Below are 14,960 nucleotides of genomic sequence, written 5' to 3'. Positions count from 1 at the left end.
AATATAAAGAACAAACATATAAAACCAGCAGTTTATTAGTTAATAGTGAAGCAACCAAAGAAGGCCACAGTCAAACATTTTCACAGACTGACACAAAAAACTGAAAAAGTAGACCTAATGTCCCAAATATTTGGAAATTTTTCCCAAAAGAAACAACAAGTTCTAAGAGAGAAAAAAAACTTTGCTAAATCTCAGAGGAGACAAAACACTATTCCTGGGCTAAAGAAATGAAAACCATATTTTTTAGAATCTACTGTGCAGCAACATCAAAAAGTAGCACTCAATTCAAGTTAATAGGACCCTCAGGCAAAAAAAAAAAAAACCACAATAACTTAATTTTCATGGTTTAAGTGAAGAATTGCAAATATGAAGGATTAATTATTTGAATTAGAATTATTTTACAAATTGACTACTTTTTCATTGTAATAGATATACATATTTTTATAAGAAACTTAATAAATGGTATTTAAATGTAGTGCAGATGACACAAATCAGGGTGTCCAAGATTTTAACATAACAAACATTGTCTCCTGATGACAGAAGGCTGACTACTACAAAACCGTAGAGCATGACAAACTGTAACCTCTACTCGGTAACTGTGTATTCACTGCACTGTGAAACTGCTTGACACTTCATTGCTCTTCTTTTGTTTTAGGTTATCTTGCTGTCAAGCTTTGAACATCACATTTCATATCCCCGAGCAGTTGTATTTAGTGGGCAGAAGGCATAATTTTTTTTATTCAGGCACAGTGTAAGAAATATCAGAAGACAGCAAAGTCAATACAAATGTGACCTTTCATAAATATGTTACTTGCTTGAATCAAATGCTTAACACTGAAATTTAAGAAAATTTAAAAGATAACTTTACATGTGGTTAAACTACTCCGTTCAATGGACAATAACAGAAACAGAAGGACAAAGTAGATAACTACATAAATACATTTCACCCTTACATAACTGAGTTCTTTGTTTCCTCCTTGCAAAGTTAATCATAGCCTCATTAAATTACCTGTCTGTAACCATTTACATTCTATGGCCATCAATGAAAATGTACTGAAATGATGCTGTGTCTTTTTGTTCTCAGTGCTATCAAGGTCAAATGGATTTCTACATAAGAGGAGTCATGATGGCTATATCAAATACGTTCTCAGTGGCTGACATAATAGCAAAGGTATAGAAAGTAGTAATGTGAAATAAGCAAATCATCTACTCAAATGGAGGACATCAAACATTTAAAATCTATACTTAAGTATTTGTTCAATTTACCAAAAGAAGAATCTTTCCATTGTATTAATAAACTTAAAAAAATAATACAAGCTGATCTGACACTTAAATAACATGACTACTGTGATGCCACATTCCAACGACAATAACTGAGAACTGAAGCCATGTTTCACCCTTGTTACTTTTTTTGTAATTTAAATTTTCCCCCATTCCCTATTGTTCCATTGTAAATTTTGCTTTTTATTTGTAATTTCACCTTGATTGTGTTTCTTATTATTCCTCCTCTAGAACTAGTCCTATTAAAGGACAGCAGTTGCCACATCCTCATTACTATGGCATTAGCTAGTGCTAGTTGGTGTGTTTTCAGCTCCCTCTTTGCCTCTTTTTTGCTGAATATTTTCTGAGTAATTTGATGTTGAGTCTCTTGTTTTGGTTAACTTGTCTGGGTAAAATCACAACATGCATATGTATAGCTATAGTACTTGCGTTGACCCTAATGACTCAACTCACAAAAGAATGTGTTGAAGACATTGATAAATAGATACCAAAATGTTAGATGTAATTACACTAATAATCATAGCATACATGATGACAAAAATTAAAGGATAGTAAACAGGAAAATTAGACACACAGTAAAATAAAATTATTTTTTCATTAACAACATAATGATAAATTTTCTAATTCAAATAATTTAGGTCATCAACAAAAACTCTTTGAACAAAAAGAAAACCTTGACAAAATCAAACTCTTCTCATTTTGCATAAAAATATCCTATGAATACAATCTCCAGGTTTGAACAAGGTGTAACTACGTTAAGTCATTACTAGATGCATGTGGTGTTCAGGACAAAAACTAACCCAAAGACTCCCTAGCAGTTTTACTATACTGTACTGTATTGCCCCCGGAATCTGAATGCCCCAGAACTCGAACAACTTGGAATCAGAACGAAAAAATCAAGCAAATTTTGCCCCGGAATCCAAATGCCCAGCACGTTGTTTGTGTGTACGTTTCCCCAGCGCTCAGGCCACCCATACGTTTTGTTGTTCAGTTCGTTGTCGGAAACTGTAGTGAAAGCATCTCATGTGATTTTTGCTGCTAATTTTATGCTTTTGTTCCTGTTTGGTGTTATTTTATTACAAGGGGACTCTGCCCCCTGCTCGCTTCGCTCGCCTACCCCCGGCGTTGGGTATCCCGAAATACATTAATCGAGCTCGTTCGTTTTGGAGCCGTGCCCGCTTTGCTGGCGGCATTTCAGACGCGCGTTGTAGGCCCTGCGTTCATTGATTTTATCCAGGCAGGCTCGTGTTTGTATATCCGTCAGTCGAGCTCGTTCGTTTTGAACCCGTGCCTGCTTTGCTTCCGCGTTCGTTTTGAACCCGTGCCTGCTTTGCTTCCGCAGTCTCAGACGTGCGTTGTAGGCGCCTGCGTACATTGATCATATCCAGGTGGGCTCGTGTTTGTATTGTTGAGCTGTATTGTGTTTGAACTTGGTGTAAAGCGTTCAGCGGTTTGTACAATCCCAAGCAGCACATTATTCCTAACTTCACTCCGCAGTAGTGCCACTCACAATATGGCGGTGACGCCTGCACCTTCACTCCGCAGTAGTGCCACTCACAATATAATAAATAATAATAATAATAATTCATTACATTTATATAGCGCTTTTCTCAGTACTCAAAGCGCTATCCACACAGGGAGGAACCGGGAAGCAAACCCACAATCTTCCAGTGTCTCCTTACTGCAAAGCAGCAGCACTACCACTGCGCCACCTGTGAGGACATGATGCTTGTGCCTTCCGTACTATGTCGGGTTTCACTATGCTGTGTAGGCGCCTTTGCCTTTCGTACTTTCCCGCGCCTTCCGTACTATCTTTGTGGACCTGTGGGGCCTCCGTAGCCTCTTCCGTTTGAATCTGGGCTGCAGTGCAGAATCCTCTTTTTTGTGTGGCCGTGTCGGTAGTTGTTAGCTATGGGCGCGTTGTTGCTTCATTTCTTATTCACATCAGTTGAGCTCTTTAGTTTTTGGGCCGTGACTCCTTCGTGCGCGGTGGATACGACTTCGCTTGCGGTGTATGAGACGTGCGCTGTACGCGCCTGCGCAGTACGTCTCATGGTCCCATCGCCGTGTACCTGCGTCCATGCCATCCGGTTTACCATTCTCGGTTAGTAATATGGATAATGGGTCCTAAAAAGTGTAGTATGGAAAATAAGAGTAAGAGGAAAGCTGTTAGAGCTACAATTTTTAATTTTATTAATTTACATTTTTATTCAAATATTATTTGTTAATATTTTACCTTAAAATCCAGTGTATTTACTGTTAAAATCATTTTGAAAATTCGAGTTTGTGGGACACAGGAACGGATTAATCCAGTTTCTATTATTTTAAAGGGGAAAAATTGTCTTGGACTCGAACGATTTGGAACTTGAACGGGGTTCTGGAACGGATTAAGTTCAGATTTCAAGGCATCACCACATTGGTGAACTTGTGGAGGCATCAGCTGAGTGGGCCGGGAGAGGCCGTATCTTGCCCGAGACAGATGTGTAGTTGAGTGCAGCTGTGGCACAAACTGAGTGGGATAGACTGGAACCTGTCTCAGGCAAACATATGGAAGCTCATTGTGTGAAAGCACAACATGCATGTACGTACCACAAAGTTGAGTTTGTCTGCTTGGGTTGAACAAGAAGTGAGGTGCACACAAGTGCCAAAAAAATTAACAGTGCATGTATGCGCCATCTTACCAAGTGCTAGTCTCACTTGTATAAGCTTCTACATCTTTCACTGAATTCACATCAACTCCCGCGGCCGTGGTTGATTGTGAGCAGAGCAGACTGCTCCATATACACACGTATACTCACAGGTGTTTCAGTTATATACTGTATGTCTAAATTGAGTAACATTTTCCAGCTTTATTTGAGCATAACTCAAATGAAATTGTTCTAGTGGTGTTTACACTATTGGTATTTAATCATGATTTAAATGTATTGTCAATCACATTTTCCTTTATTACACAATATTTTTGTTTCACCTAGACTTTGTTCCAGTGTAAAAGGCTGCACTAAATCAGAGAACACACATTTAAGCAGATGAGTTAAGTGGATAGGACAGGTGGACTTTTTTGCTGAATGGAATGTCTCTAACTTTTTCTAATGTTCTAACTGTTTCCAAAACCAGTTTCAAGAATATGTAGCAGAATCATGAATTCTGGTCAAGTAGGTGTGAAGGTTCTTCTATCATTTTTAAATGGCACTGTGATATAATTAATGTCACAAACGCAAACTGTAGGAGCAGCTATGTGGCTCTAAAATTGAAGATACAGGAAAGGATAAGAGAATTACACCCTCCTTAACTAACTGGAAGTCAACTGTCAATACAGACCCTGCTTTCAGAGAAAACAATGCTTTCTGTGGACAAGAAAATAAATAAGCATAAAGAATGGAACAATTTGTAGGCAGAACTTTCATTGCTTATTAAATGGGTTACAGTACAGCCAAACACCAGAAGCTACTTATGGTGTTTTTGATTGTCTCCCACAAAATCTAAGTCTGGATTGCTTTTCTAAAATATGTTTCACATTTGGCTTAAAGTGATCATTATGAAACAAATCTGTAAATGAGACTGATCAATGGGTAATTAATTAACTGTCAGTATAACAGAAAAACATTTAACAGACAGACATAAATAGTGTGTAGTCTATGGGGCACCAGTGAGCCCCAAACCCCAAAACATGAACACACAAGACAGTCCCATGTTCAAATAAAGGGGTGTTTATTACAGATACCTCTTATATACAAGCACAAAACAAGTAGTTTTTTTCTTTCTCCTCCTCTCCCTACCGCACTGCTCTCCTGTAGTCAAGTGTTGCCTTCCTACCTCACAGCTGGGACTTGCCTGGACAAGGCAGAGCAGTCCTTTTCATTGAGGACCTGGGAATACTTCCAGTGATGTGACATATCCAGTTGGAAGCACTTCCGGGTTATGAGAAGGTAAGGCATATCCTCCCCCGGGAGCACCCTCTATCAACTGGCAGGGATCCCTACAGGGCTGCTCCCCTGGACTCCAACTCCCATCTAACCCTGCCGGTGTCCAAACTAGGACTCTGTATGAGTGACACTGCCACCTATTAAAGGGGGGGGGGGGGGGTACTGCTCCCTGTCATGCTTTCTTGCCAGCTCTTGTACTCTTCAGGCATCCCAATCAGGACGAAGATCATAAAGTATCCTGACCGGGTACTGCACCCATTTAGTCTATCCTTCCATTGCAGCATCCCAGCCAGGTAAGGACTCCACCTCTGTCCTGGGTAAGACACCCAACTCTGGGATAGATAGATAGATAGATAGATAGATAGATAGATAGATAGATAGATAGATAGATAGATAGATAGATAGATAGATAGATAGATAGATAGATAGATAGATAGATAGATAGATAGATAGATAGATAGATAGATAGATAGATAGATAGATAGATAGATAGATAGATAGATAGATAGATAGATAGATATTCGTCTTCGGGGGAATTTTGGTAATTTGGTATGGTTTGGCACTTTGTATTCCACATAAACATTTTCAACCATTTATAGTATGGCTAAAATAAAACTCTGAAGTATACAAATTTAAGATACAAACAATAAAACGTTTGACTTGTATATGTTACATGCAAAATAATTTACCTGCATTAGAGCAAATCACTCCTTGAGGGTTACGACATAGTTCATTGCTTTTCTTTCTTGGGAGGTTGCAGACTTTCTGGTACTGACAAGCTTCACCAAACCAGCCATCATCACATACACATTTGCCACAGTCACATTTTCCATGGCCTGCAAGAGAAAAGTGTTGCAGTTAATTTAATGACAAAATAGCACACATTTTACCACTTCATTGTAGTGTATGCATGAACAATAAATTTAAAATAAACTGAAAGTAAACAAAGTAAGCTTACAAATTACAGAAATAGTTTAGTTTACAACAATAAATGCACGCATTTTTAATAAAACATCCTCATGAAAATGATGTGGAAAGAGATGATGGACAACATGTATTTCAAATGACATAAAAACGATTACTAGCCTAACCTGCTCATATGTTGTACTTCCTGCACATGTGCTAGACATCCTGCACATATGTTAGACGTTTAGATTGTTTTCATTTGACAGTTCTCATTATGGCACTCTCTGGATGGTAACATTTTATTATTTATTATACAATAAGAAGTGATTTATAGCCCTGTAAAGGCACAGTTCTTCATAAAATGATAAACCACTCTCATACTCTGTCCACTGCTACATGTACATTATGAAGGGTTTCAGTGTCACAAATGCCTCCTTCAAGCTATAACTGTGGATGCCATTTTCTCAGAAACACAAAGAAGCAGAGTTTCATGGTGTGAGACTAACATACAGCACTTGTTCACTTTCTCCCTGCTGAAAAGACAACTTGTCAATGCCAGACCCAGGCATTCAGTACTTGGGTCCTTTCCTCCCAAGAGTCTGTCAATAAACTGTCTAAATTCACTCTGGAGTATTTTAATTTAACATTCTGTTTTCATCATCATATTGGTTTAATCTTTGCTTTTCAGCTATTTAGAACAGTGTGCAAAATTAACTTTCATAGAAAACTTATTATTTTAAAATAACATTCCTACAGAGGCAGAAGCGGCACACCCACATTTGCAGAGGGAAAGGAAATATAAATAGAGGAAAATCAGTTTTCTTTTTTGTCTTTTACCCTCTGACTTTTCAATAAAAGTTGGGCCTATTGACATTCACAAATTGCTTCCTTTAGTTTTTTTATCCAACTTCTTATATATCACACTGTATAATCCTTTCACACATGTACTCTTTAGCAATTTTAGGCTGACCAAGTTCAGACCATAACTCTACATCTAACTACTTCATTAAATGCATCATAACAATGTCATTATGGCACTTCACTGTACAGAATTAAAATAGATTAAAACACAAACTAGAAGATACTATTAGTTGTATTTTCACAGTCCTATATTTCTGAAAGGAACTACATGGTATTGCAGTGATTGCTAATAATGCCACATGCATCCAGTATCTTGGTTTTTAATCCCTACCCAGTCAGTGGTTGAGTTTGTAGGATGTCTACATGGATTTTCCTCCTGGTGCTACAGTTTTCCTTTCACATCTTGAAAGAAGTGTTAGATTACTTGGCAATTCTAAATTGGCCCTCTTTGAATGAGAATATGGCAGTGACACTACCTTTTTTCCAATGCTGGAATAGGCTCCAGCACCATGCACCCCCAGTTTGAATGAAGAATGTTTGAGAATGTTATGTTGCAGTATTTTAGGCATTTCTAAATCTGGCCATCTATCTTGGCAGTTACTTAAGGCATGGAAGTCATCTGTCAATTTTATATGGGTGACTTTAGATGACAAAGAATTCCAATCATCAGAAAACAGAGCCTGGGGCTCCCATTTGGAAGTAGCTTGCAGAACCTAGGTTTCTCTTTTATTGACATCTTTTGCGGTCTTTTGTCACAGTGAAAGCATTACATTCAGTCAACACTCTGTAATGACACCCTACTGTAATGTGTATTATTTATAAAATTGATTCATCCATTTATTTTCTAACCTACATATCCAGTTCAAGGTCATGTGTAGCCAATGCCCAGTCTGTCAGCCATAGAGGACAAGCTGAGAACTAATCCCATGTGGAACAGTAGTTCTTCATAGGTAATACTGTATGTGTGCATGGGGTTTAATCATAACTCTAGAGTTCCTTCCACTAAAATGAACACTAACCTTGTATAAATTAGTTTTGTGTGTGAGTGTCCCCTGCAATGCACTGGCATCCTATGTTTCTTGCCATGTGCCCAACTGCTGTAAGCTCTACCTCACTGCTTCTCTGGAATGGACAAACTGTGATGTTTTGTGGTTTTACATAATGGAGTTTGTTATAAGTATGCTGGAATGAGGAACAGTATTGCATGACTGGACTTTCTTGGAAGTATTCTTGGATGTGCACAATGGGCACACTAGACCTAATTGCAACTGTTTAGTATGTTGTTATCGCAGGTGGGGCATTCCACTGTTTAGAAAAACGAGTTAATGAGAAAAAATCTTTGATTAAACCAAGTGTATAGGATGATGGTTTTCCAGACACAAAATATATCATTCTAATTCACGAACTCCTTCCTGGTAACATGATACAAAGTTTGCAAGAAGATGAAGAATTCAAGGTTATGCAGACAAAACTAGTGCATATTTAACAATTAACTTCTACACTAGGCCCGGTTCTTTATAAAGCAAACAAAGGAAATTCAATTAAATTTAAAATAGGAAAAACACAAATACAGATGTAGTGTTTGCAATCTGAAATTCCAAAATCCGAAATGCTCCAAAATTCAAAAAAACTTTTTGAGCACATCATGTCACCACATAGTTCCTCTGAATTTTTTTTTTTGCTAAGTGTATCCAACATGGGGCATTAGCTCCCTGGAAATGAGTTCTTTTGTAATTGCGGCATGTTACATAACCCAAATCTATATAGATTTATTATAAAAAGGCAATAATGACGGCTTACGCTGCATAACAGACTAAGGAAGCCAATGGCAAGAACCTAGTTTGGGAGTGGGGGCCCGATGTGTAGAGTCTGCCATTTTAGCTGTGCAGTGGAAGGATTTTCAGGATCGGATGACATTACCTTCCATCCGTCCATCGGCTTCAAAGGTGCACTGGCCAATGTTCCAAGGCTTTATACTCTTTCTTCATGTGCAGGCCCCCACTTAGGTGAATCATGCCATTCCAAACAAGGCAAAAAAGGATACATTTTCATGCTGACTTCGACAGACAAAAAATAGTATACAACAAGTCCTCAGTCTGACTGCCCATTTCCCAGTTATCTCTATCTGTCTTGTCTGCTTGCCTAACAGTTCTATATGATAAGCCCCTGTGCTAAATCTGGCTCTGTGTCAACTGTGCATGTGAGTAGAAAAAGGCAGATTTATAAAATATATTTGAACAGAGCACAGTGACATATTAAACTTCTACACTTATTACACTAAGCAGATGTGAAGAACATATGTGCTGATTACAAACAGATTTATTCAGTCTCAGCAGATGGTGTCTGGTCTCTTGTGAAGCACTGAGCATCATGCAGCTAGGACACATGATTGACAACCAGAGTCCAGGTCCCCCGTGAAGCTCTGTGATGCGGTATAGATGCTACACAGCAATTTCAACATACTTCATGGGGGTTACCAAAATGATAACACCTGTGCAGAACTTAAAAAAAAAAAACAGGATATCATAAATGGAAAATTCCACACCAGATTTATAAAACTGAAGGTTTTGTAGAAAGTTGCTTATGAACATTTTAGCACTTCAGTGCAAATACACAGCATTGACCCTCTTGAAACATATCTAAGACAGTCTATACGTCATAGTCATCACTTTTGAGGTTTAATATGTTTGTCACATCAACACACATTACAATAACGGCTCAGTGATATGAATTATTATATGCCTGTGTCATCATTACCTAGTCTGGCTGTATTTTGCTACTTGATCAAGGGTGTCCCCAAAATATCTCCTTATGTATATAGAAATACTGAAAAATCCAAAAATACCTCAAAACCTTCTGGTGCCAGGCATTTTGGATTAAGGATGTTCAACCTGTAATATTAATCAATTATTAAATTTTGTTATTTGGAATGTTAAATTTCTCAGTCATGAAGAATGAGCAAACAATGCTTTCACTTCTCAGCTCTTTGAAGTATGGCATTGTATTCTTTCAGAGACCCATTTAAATACTAAAAACCAACCAAAGTTGAACCGAGATTGGGATGGTCAGGTTTTCCTTAATAACTATGGTATGAAGACCAGAGGAGTGGGAACTGTGATTCACAAAGCATTCTCCCTAGTAACTACACTAAACAATATCTCACTCTGAAGTGTTTGATATTATGGTGTTGGAAAAATTGAATGAAACTTTAGAAAATTTGCATAATAACTGCAATGATAAAACATTTGACAATGTTTCCTGATCAGTTCCTAAAATTAGCTCCCATATATTTAAAATGGAAGGATATTTTAATTACTTATTAAACCTTACTTTACATATGTCATCTGCAAAGCCACTCTACACTACAAAATCTTAAACTTCATTGATAGTTTTACACTTATCCACCACTCTGACAGTGAAGATTCCGTCACCCATATTCAACGTATTACTCCTTGTTCTAAAGTGCATCAAAAATTCACATTCTTTATATTGATAATAACTTATTGCCTTCTGTCAATATTTGTAAAGATGTTTCCAATGCTTTTGCTGACCATTTTGAAGCTCCAAATATTAAGCAGTAATTAAACAGGCAACAGGTAACTCTGCCTATTAATATTAGATGATAAAGATTTTATTAAAGTTATTTTCTTCCCAAATTTACATATTTATTGAGACTTACTTATCTCCACACATACCTATGGTAGGATACTGCCAGTTTCCCTTAAAAAATCAGTCATATTAAAAGAGGTTGAGCCTTGCTTTAAACTTGTAGTACCTATCCATCTGTCCATTACTGAACCAACTTAATATATTTAAAGTGAGTGTTTATTTTAAATTTGGTGCAATTGCACTACAAAAGTAAAAAGACTAATATTGTATTTACATTTGATACTTTTTGATTTGATATACTTTATTAATCTCAAAGGGGAATTTGTCTTGTCACATCACATTAACTTTGGGGGCCAGACAACAGGGTCAGCCATTGTACAGCGCCCCTGGAGCAATTTTCAGGTTTTATGAAGTTGTGCACTTCTGTAATAATATTTTGATGTGTAAACATCCATGCAAAACTAGGAAAGTCTAATTGCAAGTAAAAACCTGCAACCCTAGACTTGTCCTCAATTAGTTCCTTGAGTCATAAACAGTGGACGTGAACATGCTAAGTGAAAAGAGAAATAATCTGTGGATTCCACCAAGTGTTATAGCTTTATGATAATAATAATAATAATAATAATAATAATAATAATAATAATAATAATAATAATAAAATAATAATAGATATGCTTCATGCAAATCAATTTGCAGTCTGGCCAATGTCCAACACACTCCCAAACTCATAAAAAACAAATTTTGAAATGCTAGTCAACCTAACATGCATGTCTTTGGAGTATGGAAGGAACAATCAGAGTACTCTGAGAAAGACTCAGAGCCAGAAGGTATAAACAGACAGTGACCTGGCACAGCATTTGAATTCAGGATGCTGGATCCTTGAGGTTGTAACAGTATCCACTGCATCATCAGGCTGCTTAACTTTAAAGACACATCTATTAAGTTAGGTGTGTCAACCCCAGGCAAAGTTTGTCTTTTCATTGATGCCTATAGCTAATTAGATGCCCATTAGAGCTTTTGTGACCCCTCTACCACAGAGAATGATGTGAATGTATTTAAGTTACCTCCATAATTTTCATAGCAAGTTTCATATTCACGTATGACTTAACATGACCCTTAAATTTCACTAAAATTCATTCTCAGATAGATAGATTACGAAACATAGAAACAACAGTAATCTCCAACACAGAATGAGCTTAGTTCCGAAAATGCTGTAACCTCATAAGACCCTTCAAAAATTGTTTCAATTTAAAACTCACTTTACACCGCAAAGCATGCTTAATTCCATTTAACATAGATTTTCCTTCATATAAATCTTAATCAGTTTAGAGCGTGTGACTGAGCAGAGTCTGCTGCTAATTTTTTTTTTTAGAAGTCTTTAGCAATTGTGCTGGCAAGATCTGCCAGTAGGTGTAGCTAACAGAAGATACACATGCAGGGTGACTAACCTTTCTGTGTATAACTGTGGGTTTAAGTGCTGGAGCACTGATGATTCTGTCTCCAGTTTTTCAAAAGGACTTGAAACATACAGACTCAAATTAACTTTTTAGGCTTAGAGCCTAAATTTCTATTGTATACCACTATTTTTATCTTTTCATTGCCATTATGCTATGGAATTCTAATTTGTTGTAACTGTCTTCACTATTGTAGGTTTCCCATTTGTACTTCCTGCATTCATACAGCACAGAAGAATAAGTATGTTAAAAAAAATTCATGAATAAATTGACAGCTGTTCTTCTAAAATTAGATGCATTGGCACATGCATCAGTTATGCAAAAAGAATTTCCACCCATTAGTTATGAGAAAAGTAACTCTTATAATTTTACATATAAGGACTTAATTAACAATTACCTAGTTCATGCCAAGTTGTAAAATTAGATAAATCAAACTTAAGCAGCAAAAAAACACCCAACAAATGTTGTGTTTTAATTTTTTATTCATTAAAAATAAATGAAAAAATAATGAGAGATGTAATGCAATCCCTACTATCTCTGAGGTACTGTATACAGTTCTGCAGTGAGAAAGGATGATCGGTAAATGTACTGTAGAACATTCAAGACATTTACCAATCATTCCAAGAGGAGTGTCCCAAAGCATTCATCCTGAAATCAGACTACATGATGCTTTAAAAATAAAAAGCTCAAAATAATCTGTCAACATGGTAAATATTACACTTCATGAGTCTGCCTTTAGAAAAACACTATACAAGATATGGCTTTTGGTAGCATGAGAAGGACTTCCCTATGCTACAACATCCAGGAACACAAGAAAGCCCAATGGAGAGGAAATTCAAAACACTAGATGTTTTAGAACAGGGGTCTCCAACCTTTTTTCCCCCCCGAGAGCTACTTTTACAAAATGAAAATGGCCGAGAGCTACTCATGTATTCTAACATTTATTCTCATATCTTATTTCAACCCAAACAAACTGAATAAGCTTGTTTTGCCTGAACATTTACAAAATGTTGGTGTCCACAACTCACCTTTTGTATTAAAACATCACAAAAAAATACTTTGTTCACCTGCAAGTGCATTTTGTATGTCTGTATGCATTTTCTAGTGTACTCACATTAATGAATTAAAATATGAATGCTGTCAAGACAAAACAATGCAATTACAAATACATAGATATTACTTATTTATTTGTCATTTTGTTACATGTCACTGTTTCACTTCACAAGAGTATTCACATGTCCAGTTGCATGTGTGATGTGTTTTTTAGTCAGGTAGGTGACTGGCACTGCATGGAGTCAACAAGAGAGGTGTATGGTGGAGTGTAGCCACTTAGGTTCACTCTTATGGAGTCATTTAAATGTTCATCTGTCAGTCATGTTCTGAAATTTGATTTCATGACATTCATGTCAGAAAAGGCAGACTCATAGAGGTATGTAGACCCAACAAAACAGACATTTTCAGAGCTGCTTGGTGAAGATTCTTATAGTTATGTGGCTCTAATAAGCTCCAGAAATGCTGAGAGTGCTGTTGAGACTTTAACTGCACATTATTTTGAAGGTTTACTAATATATAATACATAAAATCCAATGTCTGTCTGTATGTCTGTCTGCTTTTCCCAAGAGAACTACTTAGTAGATTGTTTTTTTTTCTATAATTTCCTTTAACATTCTGGTTGATTTTGCGACTTGTCTCATTTCTCCATGTACCATAGTTCACTTGCGGTACTGATTTACGTATTTGCACAAATCCGAGATCCACGCAATGGGCCAGAGGGAGGGGCCTTCCTCATTCACTCGTCAGCTTCAGGTCATGTACCTTAACTCCGCTTAGCTAGCGAATGAGAGAACAATTGAATTCAACTTTGTTGGATATTTAAAATAAAGTGTTACTTAGGTCTTGAGGAGTTTGAGTCTGGATATTCTCTTAAGTGTATGCCACATTAAAAAGAGATTGCAATTCAGATTGTGGATTGTGATCTTGTGTTAAAAGGATTGTGATATGATTTTTTTGGAAAGATCGCCCACTCCTAATTTGACTAATCAAGTTTTCAAATTTATGTAGGGTTCATTAACCCTTTGGTGAGCTACTTGGAAAGGGGTTGAGAGCTACTGGTAGATCGCGAGCGACATGTTGGAGACCCCTGTTTTAGAATCTGCTTATTCCTTCAAGAAGGAACTATGGCTATCAGTAGTTCAGTACATGTCTCCGAGCCATCAAAAGATGCCCAAGGGCTTTAACTCCACCCAATAACAGCAAAATAATGCACAAAAGATCAGCCCTTCCAGGAAGAAGTGTATCAGAAAAACCACTCAGGGTACTCCAAGACAGAGTTCTAGAATTAGACTTTTAAATGGCAAGTCATGTGCATGCACTTGTGATTTAAAAGTTGCTTGGGATAAAAGCATCTACTGAATAAATGCATATAAATGTTAAATATTCTCATCTACATAAATATAGAGCAGCTGAATTATATATGATGATTTAATTAACTTTTTATTCATTAAATAATATTCAGGTTTAATATGATTTTGTAAGTAAATTGAATTTGTGTTGTTATGTAGCATCCAGATTATAAGGATGGCATATATTCTGAAAGATTGTAATGGGTTTTATCTTATTAGTAATACATAAAATGCAATGGGTAGAAAAAAATTGAAAAATATCTTAATGGGATCTTCCCATTCTCACCCCTCCACTTCCTTCACTAATTATAGGAATATTTAGAGCTAATAATTTTACATAGTGAAAACACTGATGCATTGACTTCAGCATGGACCTGAATGAAACAGTCCGACTCATAATGATCTTCACCACTCCTTTTGAAAAATTAAGGAGATACAGTATTTTATTTTTTGCAAGACTGCATCTGCCTTAAATTTTTTTTTTACATTTTACATAGTTTAACACACTGCCATCTAACATTGGA

The 14,960-nt window shown here is 36.7% G+C and overlaps 1 protein-coding gene across 1 annotated transcript in view; it reads right to left on the bottom strand.

Moving 5' to 3' along the window:
* Positions 1-14,960, bottom strand: part of itgbl1 (integrin, beta-like 1) — a 684,868-nt gene that overhangs the window by 434,777 nt on the left and 235,131 nt on the right. Inside the window, exon 3 of the mRNA XM_028799973.2 lies at positions 5,894-6,040. Within this exon, the coding sequence (XP_028655806.1) occupies positions 5,894-6,040 (147 nt within the window). The remainder of the gene's footprint in view (positions 1-5,893; positions 6,041-14,960) is intronic.

The sequence above is a fragment of the Erpetoichthys calabaricus genome, chromosome 4 (genome assembly GCF_900747795.2).
Source record: "Erpetoichthys calabaricus chromosome 4, fErpCal1.3, whole genome shotgun sequence".
Taxonomy (NCBI): Eukaryota; Metazoa; Chordata; class Cladistia; order Polypteriformes; family Polypteridae; genus Erpetoichthys; species Erpetoichthys calabaricus.
This window is presented reverse-complemented; position numbering and strand designations above follow the sequence as displayed.